The sequence below is a fragment of the Canis aureus genome, chromosome 28, assembly GCF_053574225.1.
Source record: "Canis aureus isolate CA01 chromosome 28, VMU_Caureus_v.1.0, whole genome shotgun sequence".
NCBI lineage: Eukaryota > Metazoa > Chordata > Mammalia > Carnivora > Canidae > Canis > Canis aureus.
Window position 1 is genome coordinate 25,356,805 of NC_135638.1, and position 14,354 is coordinate 25,371,158.

At 36.6% G+C, this 14,354-nt stretch overlaps 1 protein-coding gene across 7 annotated transcripts in view; it reads left to right on the plus strand.

Annotated features, from left to right (window-relative positions):
• The window catches only part of PPP1R42 (protein phosphatase 1 regulatory subunit 42), a 65,529-nt gene that overhangs the window by 23,208 nt on the left and 27,967 nt on the right, over positions 1 to 14,354 (plus strand). For all 7 annotated transcript variants that reach the window (XR_013367223.1, XR_013367224.1, XR_013367225.1 and 4 more), the window contains one exon: positions 13,353 to 13,470. Coding sequence is in view for 3 of the 7 variants with exons in the window: in XM_077876709.1 (XP_077732835.1) it covers positions 13,353 to 13,470 (118 nt within the window). In the remaining 4 variants the exon portion in view is untranslated. The remainder of the gene's footprint in view (positions 1 to 13,352; positions 13,471 to 14,354) is intronic.

The window sequence follows — 14,354 nt, forward strand, 5'->3', positions numbered from 1 at the left end:
CTCTATGTCTATCATAAATAAATAAATAAATCTTAAAAAAAATATTCCAAACCCAGATGGCTTTGCTGATGCAGTCTATCACACTTAAGAATCAAATATACCAATCCTACACAAACTCCTTTAGAAAACAAATAAGCAGGAAATACTCCTCAACTCATATTATCCTCCTATCCCCAACAACATTACAAGAAAAGTACAATGAATTAAATAAATGAAATAAAAACCTATGTTCATACAAATATCTGTATGCAACTCTCTATATATCCCTCACGAACACAGAAACACAAATTCCCCAAAATATTAGCAAATAAAATCCATCAATATATAAAAAGATAATCCATAACTACCAAGTGAGATTTATCCCAAGAATGAAAGATTGGTTTGACCTTCAAAAATCAATGTAATTCACCAAACAAAATAAAGGATAAATATGATCATCTCAACATTGACACAAAGGCATTTTTAAAAATTCAACACCCATTTTTATTTTTAAAAATTTTTCAGCAAACAATAAATTGAAGGGAACTTAATCTGATAATTGGCATTCATGTAAAATCTATCATACCTAATGATGAAAGACTAAATGCTTTCCTCCTCAAGACTGGGAATAAAGCAAGGATGTTTACTCTACTTTATAATTGAAGCCCTAGCCGTGTAATAAGTCAAGAAAAGGAAACAATACTCAGTTTGGAAAGGAAGAAATAAAAATATCTTTACCTGCAGACTAACATGTTTTGATAAATATAAAATAATTTTAAAATCTACAAAAGGCTATTATTAGAATCTATAGAATAAATTTAGCAATGCCATAGGATACAAACAAGGCCAAATATGCAAAAATCAATTTTCACATCAGCAGTGAAAAACTGGAAAACTATTTTTTTAAAGATGCTATCTTCCATTCATGCCAAAAAAACATGAAATACATAAGAGTAAATTTAAGAAAATAATGTGCAAGGGCTGTACAATAAAAACTACAAAATATTGTTGGCAGAAATTAATGAATAACTAAATAAATGGTGAGAAATACAATTTTCATGGATTGGAAGACTATATTCTTAAGGTTCCTATTCTTTTTTTTTTAATATTTTATTTATTCATTCATGAGAGACACACAGAGACAGAGAGAGGCACAGACACAGGCAGAGGGAGAAGCAGGCTCCATGCAGGGAGCCCGATGTGGGACTCGATCCCAGGTCTCCAGGATCACACCCTGGGCTGAAGGCAGTGCTAAAACGCTGAGCCACCTGGGCTTCCCAATTCTTTCTAAATTAATCTATGCATTCCACATAATCCCTGCAGAATTTTTAAGATAAATTGGCAAGCTGATTCTAAAATTTATATGATAATGCAAAGGACCTAAAATACTGAAACAATATTGGTAGAAAGAATGATGTTAAAGAACTCTTTCTACCTAATTTCATGACTTTATTGTTATAAGAATCATGACAGTGCATTAGTGACATAGGATGAACACAGAGATCAAGATTTATAAAGAAGTCTCATGTGTTCAACTGATTTTCTTAAACAGGTTCCAAAAATAATTCAATGAGAGGGATAGTCTTTTCAACAAGTGCTGATGGAACCACTGGATATCCAAATAGAAAAACTGATCCTTCGCCCTTCATATTATTTACAAAATTTACTCAAAATGGATCACATCCAAATTTAACTGCTCAGATATAAAACCTCTAGATAAAAAACATGTATGAGACAAAGAGTTCTTTAAAGAATTCAAACACAAAGGACACAAAAAGCAAGACTCATTAAAAACTGTTAAGTTGGAATTCATTAAAATTTAAAACTTTTGTTCTTTGAAAGAAAGACATTAATGAAATGGCATACCACAGATGGAGAGAAAATATTAGCTATCATATATGTAACAAACAGCTGTTATCTCGAACATATAAAGAACTTTTGAAACTCTATAGTAAGAAGACAAGCAATACATTTAAAAATGGGCTAAAGATTTCAACAAACTTTATAAAGGAACATATGCTAATGGTAAACGAATACAAGAAAAGATGCTCAAAACATCATTTATCATGGAAAAGCAAATTAAAACCAAAATGTGATTCCACTATACACCCACTAGTATAACTGAAATGAAAGAGACTGACAATACCATTTTTTATTTATTTTTTAAAATTTTTATTTAAATTTTAGTTAACATGCAGTGCAATATTGGTTTCAGGAGTTGAATTCAATTTACCACTTACATACAACACCCCAGTGTCATCACACGTGCCCTCTTTAATACCCATCCCCCATCTAGCCCATCCTCTACATACCTCATTCCATCAACCCTCAGTTTGTTCTCTATCATTAAGAGTCTCTTATGGGAGTGATGGGTATCAAGAAGGGAATTAGAGAGGACATTTGATGTAATGAGCACTGGCTATTACATGCAACTAATGCATCACTAAATTCTACCGCTGAAACTAAAAAAAAAAAAAAAAAAAAATTAGTCTCTTATGGCTTGTTCCCCTCTCTCCTTTCTTCCCCCTTCCCAAATGTTCATCTGCTTTGTTTCTTAAATTCCACATGAGTGAAATCATATGGTATTTGTCTTTCTCTAATTTATTTTGTTTAGCATAATACACTCTAGTTCCATCCATGTCATTGCAAATGGTAAGATTTCATTCTTTTTGATGGCTGAGTCATATTCCATTATATATATCACATCTCTTTTTATCCATTAATACCAATTTCTGATGTGGATCTAGAGCAACTGGAATTCTCATTAATTGCTGAGGAATATGTAAAAGGTACATCTCTTTGGAAAATCGTTTGGCAGTCTCTTATAAAGTTAAATATGTACTTTTTGTTTGTCTTATAAATAGGACTCAGCAACCCCATCCTTAGGTATTTACTCAAGTGAAATAAAAACCTATATTTATAAAGTTAAATATGTACTTTTTATTTGTCTTATAAATAGGACTCAGCAACCCCATCCTTAGGTATTTACTCAAGTGAAATAAAAACCTATGTTCATACAAATATCTGTATGCAAGTCTCTATAGTAACTTTATTTGTAATTTGAGAAACAACCAAGTTTACCTCAAATGGGCAACAGATAAACAAACTGTATCCCATAAAGTGGAATATCACCCAACAATAAAAATGAATGAACTGCTACTAATGCACACAGCATGGACAAAATTTTTAAAAATTATACTGAGTGAAATAAGGTAGACAAAAAAGAGTACATACTATACGACTCCATTTATATGAAACTCTTGAAAAATAAAAACAGATGTATATAGAACCAAATGTATCAATGGTTGCTGAACAGGAATGGGAAGAGGTTGACTGGAAAAGGCCATGAGTGAATCTTACAGAATAATGAAAACATTCTATCTTGATTATAGTGATTGTTATATGGATGTATATGATTTAGACTTTTAATGGGTGCATACTGTCGTATGTAAATTACAAATACATAAAGTTAATTTTAAACAAATATTATAAAAACTTCCAAAATCAAAGGACATGAATTTCCAGATTGAAATTGTCTCCCAAATGCCAGCACAGTGAATGGAATGTGACCCACATCCAAGTTCATCCTTAAAAGTTTTTAGGACACCAGGAGTAAAGAGTTCCTAAAGAATCTCACAGAGAAAAAAAATGATCATAATACAAAAAATCAAAATGGAACCAGAATTATCAGATCTTTCTATTTGGAAGATAGTAGAATAATGTCTCCAAATTTTTGAGATAAAAATATTCTAAATCTAGAATTATATACTCCATCAATTTTTCAATCAACTCTATGGCACAAAATATCTCTTTTTAAAAGATTTTATTTATTTATGAGGCACAGAGAAAGAGAGAGGCAGAGACACAGGCAGAGGGAAAAGCAGGCTCCATGCAGGGAGCCCAATGTGGAACTCGATCCCGGGACTCCAGGATCATGCCCTGAGCCGAAGGTAGACGCTTAACTGCTGAGCCACCCAGGCATCCCTATAAAATATCTTTGAACATACAAGCTTTCAAAAAAACATGTCCCTTTCTCAGACAGCTCTTGAAAAATTAATTTCATCTAAACAGAACAGAAAATTAGGAAAAGAGAAGACACAGGATCTAGGAAACAGGAGAAAGGCTAAAGAAATTCCCAGAATGAATATGAAGGAAATCTCAAGTGAAGTCCTAAAACAGATACCAGCCCAGATTGCAGCCAGCTGAATTGATACATAGAAAAATGACAAATACATAGAAAAATGACAAATAATCAACTAATTTTTAACTCCAGGAAAAATAAAAAGCAATTATATAGTGTATTATGTGATTCAACTTTGAATGATATTTAAGTGAGCTGAATTATATAGTCAAAAAATACCAACCAGATTAACAACTTTAATATAACTCTATTGACAGGATTGGGGAGGGAAGTTTGGGGTTGGAGTGGTACTTATGAGAATTATATCATCATGTTCCACAGTAGGAATTCAGTAGATAAATATCTAAGATTTACAAATCAATAAACAGTGGCTGTTATTTAGTATTGTGGAGGTAAGTGAAGGAATAGCTGTAGAATAGTGTAGGAATAGCTGTAGAAATTGAAAGTTGTTTTGTTATAAGCCCCCAAGTACTCTTTTAAGTTTTGTTATATACCCTACGGTCTTATTTCTTAAAAGTGTTTATTGCATTGCTTTGATTTTAAAAATCTACTTTAAAAATGACTGAATGATTGGTAAGGAACACCTTGTTAACAGAATTGTTATCATACATCATCATATCCCCCATTAGACTGAGAGAATTTAAGAACAAGGAATTTTTTTTTTTAAAGTTCACAAGGGCCTCTTTCTTTTTTTTTTTTTATTATTATTCTTTTATTTATTTATGATAGTCACAGAGAGAGAGAGAGAGAGAGAGAGACAGAGAGAGAGAGACAGAGAGAGACAGAGACACAGGCAGAGGGAGAAGCAGGCTCCATGCACCGGGAGCCCGACGTGGGACTCAATCCCGGGTCTCCAGGATCGCGCTCTGGGCCAAAGGCAGGCGCCAAACCGCTGTACCACCCAGGGATCCCCCAAGAACAAGGAATTTTTGTTGCTTTCGGAATGACCTAGAGTTCAGCCCAGTGAGTGCCTGGCATGTAACAGGCACCTAGTATATGTTTACAGGATGAATGAATAAACGAACAATAAAAAATATTCAACCATCTGAAGAAGGAATTTAAGGGGATCCCTGAGTGGTTCAGCAGTTTAGCGCCGCCTTCGGCCTAGGTCGTGATCCTGGAGACCCGGGATCAAGTCCCACATCGGGCTCCCTTCATGGAGTCTGCCTGTGTCTCTGCCTCTCTCTCTCTCTGTCTCTCATGAATAAATAAATAAAATCTTAAAACAAAACAATACAAAACAAAACAGCAAGTTCCAGAGGCTGGGCTATGCAAAAATTTGCTTTTTCCTCCCATAGAGAGGGAGGAAAGGGAGTGTAGATGAAATTTCAAGTTCTTTTACTTCTGGCAAGAAGACAAGCAATTTAAAATGCCCTGCATAGCTTCTTGGAAGAGTGAATATAGACTTGCCTAGGGTTAATTTAAAATATGCTCTTGTGCTGTTGATGGAAATGCAAACTGGTGTAGCCACTCTGGAAACAGTGTGGAGGTTCCTCTCTCAAAATGTTAAAAAAATAGAACTACCCTATGACCCAGCAATTACACTACTAGGTATTTATCCAAAGAATACAAAAATGCTGAATTGAAGGAATACATACACCCCAATGTTTATAGCAGCACTATCAACAATAGCCCTCTTATGGAAGGAGCCCAAATGCCTATTGACTGATGAATGGATAAAGATGATGTGTGCGGGGTTATATATATTGGGATTATGTTATATATATAATTTTTAATTTATATTATATTTTATTATATATAATGGAATATTACTCGGCAACCAAAAAGAATGAAGTCTTGTTATTTGCAACAACATGGATGGAACTAGAGTGTTTATGCAAAATAAGTCAGGGAAAGACAAATGTATGATTTCATTCATGTGGAATTTAAGAAACAAAACAGATGAACATAGAAGAAGGGACAGAAAAATAAAATAAGATTTAAAACAGAGAGGGAGGCAAACCATAATAGACTTAAATATAGAGAACAAACTAAGGATTGCTAGAGGGGAGGTGGGTGAGGGAATGGGCTAAATAGGTGATGGGCATTAAAGAGGGTACTTGGTGGGATGAGCACTGGGTATTATATATGTGATGAACCACTAAATTCTACTCCTGAAATCAATACTACAGTATACATTAACTAAATTGAATTTTAATTTAAAAATGATAGAAACAATAAAAAATAAAATGTACTCTTGTGGTCCATTTCAAATCATCTTCCAATGCCTTATTAAAAGGACATGTTGAAGTTTAGCAGGAAAATATTAACTTGTTTCTTGGTATATTTAATGGGGTCAGTGTCTCCATTTTTCTGGCTTTTATTTTTCCATTCTTTATGCTCACTGTTTGAAGTTGCCCCAACACTGCTGACATCAAACCCTGTGCGCCATGGGAGAGAAAGCTCAATGTGCCAAACAAGGTCGTTGACATCCATCCTAAAAGTCTTCAGCAACAGACAGCTTTGTGCCACGGGGAAAAAGAAGTGGGTATCATTAGAGACTCCTAACAAAAACCCTATAATTACCCAAGGTTTTTAGCACTTAGAGAAGCTGCTTTTATATGGACATCCATAGATTCCTTGTATACACCTACAGAAAATACATGAAATAAGAGAAAAGGAAAAATAACGGTCTTTTAGGATAGTTAAATAACTTTGAATCTTCCAAGATTCTGGTTTGAGTAGTGAGAAAGATATTTGAGAAAAATTAAAAAGGAAAAGATATAACAACAACAAAAATACTGGCAGGGCAACTGAAAATCCTGGAGCTCTGTAGAAGGAATAAGAAAAGGAAAAAGGAAAGAGAACTGGATCACTGACAGAAATAGGCATTCCCAAACAATGCCCATGCCCTAGCCTACTGGAGGTCCTAGAGCCCCAGGAGAGTGGCTACGTTAGAGGCAGAGGCACAGGATACTGACCTGGAAGAAGCTTCCTGCTATTTGAGATTTCATTCCCTTCCCTCTCACTTCTACAGACCCACAGCTGCCAAAGACTCCTTTCCCCAAGATCCTCTAATCCTGCCCTCATTTCTCTTATTCCCTAGCCCAAAATTGGTCCAGGGCAGATATCTGGGCCAAGGAAGTTACAGGGAGGGGAGGGGAAGGTGGCAGAGGACTAGAGGAGGAAATAGAAGAACAGAAGATAAATCCTGTCTTTCTTCTTTCTATATCTGTGGGCCCTCTAATGAGCAAATTTTTCAAAGTGCCTTCATACAATTTCTCCTTTTAATTCCTGTCCTCCTCCTAACATCAAATCCATTGATTTATGCATGCATTTGTTCATTTCTCCTTCTCCATTCATTCATAACAACCACCATCTGGTAGTGCTTGCTAGACAATGGAGGAAATGAGAGTGAACAAAAAACAGATATAGTTTCTAGTCTTGAAGAGCTCTCACCCTTGAGGGGAAGAGAAACATTAAGCACATAATCACCCAAAAACAAACGTAAAATTGCACCTATGGCAAATACTACAAAGAAAAAGTATATGACTCTGAGGGCCTCCACCAGCGGGATTTGCCTTAGGGCACTGAGTGGAAGATTCCCTTAGGAAGGGATTGCTGAACCTGGCTCTGAGAGAATAGAAGTGTTTACCAGGTAGAGAATAGCATGTGCAAAGGCCCTGGAGCAGATGAAAGCATAGCAAAGATGAGAACAGGAGGCAGAGAGAGTGAAGGTAGTGCATACTACAAATAGAGTCTGATAGGTAGATGGGCTACCTAGGTCATGATAGAGTTTTGTCTTTAACCTAAGAACAATGAGAAATCATTGAAGGTGTTTTAAGCAAGGGGTAAAATAGTAATAGAGTAGTATTTTGGAAAGACCAGCATAGCTACAGTGTGGAGAATAGAGTGGAAAAGGCTAAACTAGATAAGAGATGGTAGAAACTTGAATAGAGTTGGAGTGGAAATGAAGTGAGTAGAAGCTCTTTCTTGTTTCAGAAATAGAGTGATCAATAACTTGGTGGTGAGTTGGATATATGGAGCATCAAAGAGAGGCAGAGGTCAATAATGATTTTCTGGCTTCTACCTTGCACAACAGAAAATAGGAAACTCCAGAGTTGGGTTCAGGGGAGAGAGAGAAGATCATGACTTTTGGTCATGTAGAGTTTGAGGTGCCTTTGTAGTGTTCCAGAGAAAATATTACATGGAAAATTGGATATATAAGGCCAGAGTTCAATGGACAGAAGAATGTGGGTATCTTCAGCATATTGATTATGTGATCACTTAAACTGCCATCATGAATGAGACTGCCTAGATATGGGAGGAAAGAGTATATGCTGAAATGTTCAATGTAGTTTCCCATAAAATCTGGTTCTTCCTGTCATGTACAGATGACCCTTCCTTCCTCAGTATAACAGATATTTTACTATTTTCATCAATGTAGCTATTCCTTTTCTGTAAATGGTCTGCACATAAATGGAGATCATGGTGGATTAGACAATTGCTTTTCTAGCCATTATTTTGTAGTCTGCTGTGATCCAGGGAAGGAAACAAGTTTGAAAGGAATAAATGTAGATTATAGAAAAGGAAGCAAGTGAATTGATGATACCCGAATGTCTGCCACTACCTGCTCCTATTTTCTCTAGGAAACTATGCTCAGGAAACATGATGATGCACTTGGAGAGGTTTTATAGCACAGTCACTGCACAGATATTCCTTGGGCTTTTTCTCAACTAAATACATTGTTTCCATGGGCCAACTCAGGCAACAGTCCACCCAGTATAGCTCTTTTTTGTGAAATGTTTTCTCTAGTCTCAAAAGCAACTTTTATAAAACAGCTTGTTAATACATTGGGGATTTCTATGGTCAGAAGTGTGTTACTTGTGGGGTCAGAGATTCATTCAGGATTTGGGAGCCTGCAAAAATGTGGAATCACAAAGCCATTAGGGATGGTAAGGTAGGATGCTCCAAAGAAGTGAAACTGAAAAAGTCCGAGATTGGAAATGTATAGCTAGTGACGAGGTTAGCAGTGCCTCATTCAGTGAACAGTGCCTATTCAGAAAGTTGGGAAGCACAGTCAGTGGCCTAGACCCTTATAACTCCAAATGTGGTCCTAGGACCAGGAACATCAGCATCAGAAATGCGGAATCTCAGATTCTGCTCCAGACCAAACATATCAGAGCCCGCATTTAATAAATGAGATCCTGAGGTGATTCTTAAGCACATAAACATTTAAGAAACAGAATTTTACGGTTTTTATTTGTGTTAACCAAAATGATAGAAGTCGTAAAAGTCCTTTTACGGACTTTTACGAATACTGCTCTGTATTACTCTTTCAAGAAGTGTAGTGATAGTAGGTAAGAGATAGAATAAAAGCCATAGGAGAGGGAGAGATTGGAAATGGAAACCCAAGAGAAAGAAGATCCCAAAAAGAGAAGGGAAAAGATCAAGAGGGCTGAATAACTTAAAAAAAGAGGTGTAGCTCTTTCTTTGCTGATAAAAAATAGGAAAGAGGGCTGGAAGAAGTGTGAGACCAAAAGCAGAAAACTGAGAAAATTCTGTGGGCAATGACCCAGTTCTCTCCAGTAAAACTGATAGCAAAGGCAACCGCTGAGAAGGAGAAAGAGAGGTTTTACGCCAAACAATATTCCATAGTTTATTTTTTTAAGATTTTATTTTATTTATTCATGAGAGACAGAGAGAGAGACAGAGACACAGGCAGAGGGAGAAGCAGGCTCCATGCAGGGAGTCCGACTGGGACTTGATCCCAGGTCTCCAGGATCACACCCCGGGATGAAGGTGGCACCAAACCACTGAGCCACCGGGGCTGCCCTATTTCATAGTTTAAATGGGCTCCAGTTTAAAGGACATTTACTTTTGATTAACACTTCTTTGCATTTTTCCCCATAACTCCTTTAAATAAGTATACATCAATGTATTAAAATATTAAAACCTCACTGGCCATTTACAATAAAACTTCCATTTCGACAAGCAGGTGATGAGCCATGAACTTCACTAGGGCCAACATTATATGCCTTGATGACAGATAAAGCCATATAATATCATGGATACAAAAATGTGTAAAAACTTGAAAGAACAGTAACATTAGAAAAATCATCTTTACCTATAGTTTTTATGTCTACAAAGTTTGATAAATCAATAAAATGATCTGAAAAGTTCATTTCACAGTCAGATATATTAGCGATTTACTTCATTGGTTTTCTGATGACCATTTATCATGAGGTAGAGCATCTTCAGAATGAATGGTGGAAACAAAAAATTTGATGTGCTTGCCTCTTAGATAAACTAAGTATTTGATTTATAAGACACAAACGAACAAACCACTATGGCCTGTCATGTTTTTCCAGTTTCTAATTTATTCAACCTCTGCTCAATATTGATCCTGACAAGCAGAGTAACCCAAAGATAAATTTATTCGCTCTACAGTTTAGTCAGAAACAAGCCAAAAATTATAGATTTTCCCAGGCAGATGATGACAAGCAGTCAGGAGGATGACAAATGGCTGTCTTTAGATTTAGTTAGGACAGTTGGACCAGACATTTCCAATAAAAATTGGAGCATGCTGGTCAAATACAGGTTCATCAGTGACCATCATTAATTGTAGAGCAAGCACTGCCAGTTACTGCAGGCGCCTATACAGGACCTTGGGCACCAGCCCTGCATGGGAAATAGAATCAGCTCTTCAGTATTTTGCAGCACTCCTCTAAGTGATAGCATGACATGATCATTTATCAAACAGAGACTGTCCAGAAAAGTGTCTGCTCCCTATAGTAACATTGAAGGGCAGGAAAGCGAAAGCATTTTATTAAAGACAGGAAGGCAATGAACTACCAGAGCGTATCCAACGGGTAATCATATTTCAGCACAGGATTAGTTTAGTCTTAAATAAACATACACTGGAGGGAGTGTGTCGCGGGTCATTTATCAAGCGAGGAACAATTAAAAAAACTCTACAGGATTCTTTTTATCTATATAAATTTAAGATTTTCTTATTATTGTTATTACTGAACTTTTGGACGATGGGCGTCACATTCAACACTACAAAATGCAATGCACAATTCCTTCCTTAAAGTTTCTTAGACTAAGAGAAATACAGTGAAATTCTGATATAAAATAATCATGGCTGTATCAAATGCTGCTGAACAAATGCTGCGGATGGGGCATAATCTAGCTCCAATACTGAAGGATGAAGTTAAAACTTTTGAAGAAAGCTTTCTTATAAGAAATCAACTACTAAGTCAGAAGCTTATTCTTTCTTACAATAATTTTTGCTCTCTATTGACCAAAATTAAGAAGTTATTAGCTGAGGGGTGGTAGGGCAGACAAAAAGAGAATTAACATATTACTTAACTTCTTTGTTCCAGGCACTTCATATGCCACAACAACTAATCCTAACTATTCACACTTTATACATGAAGACACAGACTTGCAATAATGCCAGGAAGGCTGGGATTGTATTTAAAAAAAAAAAAACTCCAATATATTTTTCACAAATTATTTATTTGGATAACTCAGAGTCTAGTACAGAACTGAGACCATGATAGTCACACAGAGAAAGAGAGGCAGAGACACAGGCAGAGAGAGAAGCAGGCTCCATGCACCGGGAGCCCGACGTGGGATTCGATCCTGGGTCTCCAGGATCGCGTCCTGGGCCAAAGGCAGGTGCTAAACCGCTGCACCACCCAGAGATCCCTACAACTGAAATATTTTTACTATTTTATGTAGGAAGACATTGGTCTCAAGATTAAGAGAACTACCTACCAAATGCTCTGTAGTGGGTCCTAGACAGCCACCCAGCTGTCCTTGTGTTTAGTCCCCTAAAACACCATTCCTTCATGTAGGTAGAGGCATATATCTGGATATTCCACATTTGTTACCTCCATGATATGACAGAATTTTGCAGGAATTTTTTTCATGTAAATTCTATGCCCAGCGAGGGGCTTAAACTCACTACTGTGGGGTCAAGAGTCACATACTCCACCAACTAAGCCAGCTAGGTGCCCCTTGTGGGCATTTTTAATATGTGGAAGGGAACTGTTGTCACAGCTCACAGTAAAAACAAACAAAAAAACAAAAACGATTTTCTGGGGTGCCTAGGTGGCTCAATCTATTAAATGTCCAACTCTTGCTTTAGGCTCAGATCATGATCTCAGGCTTGTGACATCAAGCCCCACATTGGGCTCCACACTAGGTGTGGAGCCTGCTTAAAATTCTCTCTCTCCTTGTCCCTCCGTCCCTCCCCAACCTCTCTAAAAAAACAAAAATAAACAAGAAAATGATTTTCTAAAATCTAAAGGATAAATGCAGTCTTACCAAAAGAAATTTTCACAAAAATGGAAAAATGAAATATTTAAGTAACAATAAACACGGATTAAGCAAAGAATAAGATGGAAGATACAAATAAGATGTACAAGGCTGAAAGGTATCAAGCTTTATTTTTTTTTAAGATTTTATTTCTTTATTCAGGAGAGACACACAGAGAGAGGCAGAGACAGAGGCAGAGGGAGAAGCAGGCTCCCTATGGGGAGCCCTATGTGGGACTCGATCCCAGGACCCCGGGACCAGGATCTGAGCCAAAGACAGATGCTCAACCACTGAGCCACCCAGGTGCCCCGGTATCAAGCTTAAAGGTGTAGAAATGATACTGGGAATAAAAATACCAAGCAATGCGTTGCTAGTTGCTTTCAGCTTTGCAATTAAGAACATTATTAATTAATCTATACCTTGTATTTCTTAATTGTCCCTTATATCCTATAATTTTGGTCTTGGCTTAAGGAGAACAAATGGAAGAATCATAGGTGTTTGCCTGCTGCTATTCTCCAGAATTTTCATTAACTTTGTAGTCCTCACCACCATATTCTCTCTCTTTTTTAAAAGATTTTATTTATTCATGAGAGACACACAAAGAGAGGCAGAGACATCGGCAGAGGGAGAAGCAGGCTCCCTGCAGGGAACCTGATGTGGGTCTCGATTCCGGGACTCTGGGATCATGCTCTGAGCCAAAGGCAGATGCTCAACCACTGAGCCACCCAGGTGTCCCCTCACCACCTTATTCTAAAGATTAGTTTATTCCTCTAGATGTGTACAAGATCAATTAGTAGTAAAGACCATTTTATCCAAAAAAGTTTTATGGTACACCTTCTAAGTATGTAGAAAAGCAGTAATTAGAGCTAGAAAAGCAGTAATTACCTTTAAAAACAGTTTAACTCATATGAAAGAAATGCTGATGATTATGAAATATTTGTGTTTTGCTTTTTCTTCTTGATAGGACTTGGAATTTTTACTGAACAAATTGATGAAGCTGTGGAAGATGGATCTAAATGGAAATCCTGTTTGTCTCAAACCCAAATACAGAGACAGACTGATACTGGTGTCCAAGTCACTAGGTATACATTTATATTATATTAATATAATTTTCTTAGAGAAAGAGACCTGGTTAAACGTTTTAGTTAATTAACAGCAAGCCTTAAAAAATATGAATATGATGTCTGAATCTACAAACACGGTCAACTTTAAATTCAATATTTTAAATAAAAGCAAAAGTTAAAATTGAGAAAAAAAAAACATGAAAAATATCTGCTGTTCAGAAATAATTAAGGCACCACATACCCTTTCTTTAAAAATGTATAGAACTTGCTGACCTTTTGTCAAATTCTCATTGGCACAAATCCTCTGAAGATCCCAAGAGACTCTTTAGTTCTTGGATCTGTAGATAAAATTAATCAAAGTTTTCATTGCTTGACAATTGCCCTAGAAACATACAGGGTTCTTTTCATTTGAAAGGAGAATAAGGTAGGGAGGCCCTTTATGAGCTCCTTAGAAATAATAACACCCTGATTATGCACTATACTGGGGGTAATGGACTACAGCTCTTCAACACGGGCCAAGTTATAAAACATCAGAGATACAAACACTTCCTTCTCACAAAGGAGATTCATTAAAGAGTTTCCTATATCTGAAATTCTATGACATGCTATACTTGAGTATAAAAACTAATGCATGGCAAAAACATTTCAAAGCTCATAGCTGTTGTAAACCTTAATTAATCAGTATGCTAGTGCAGTGGTTCTTTGGGGAGAGGGAGAGGCTGACAAAGACTTTATCAGAAAAATCCAAGATTTCTCAAAATACATATGCAAAGGTCACACCCTGCTCGCCACCCCTGATCCCACTAGCCAAGGGAAGGAAATAGAGAATACACCAGAACAGTCATGTGTATTTTTTATAAGTTGTACAGATGAATCTGCAATGCACATTCCCCCAACTCTCC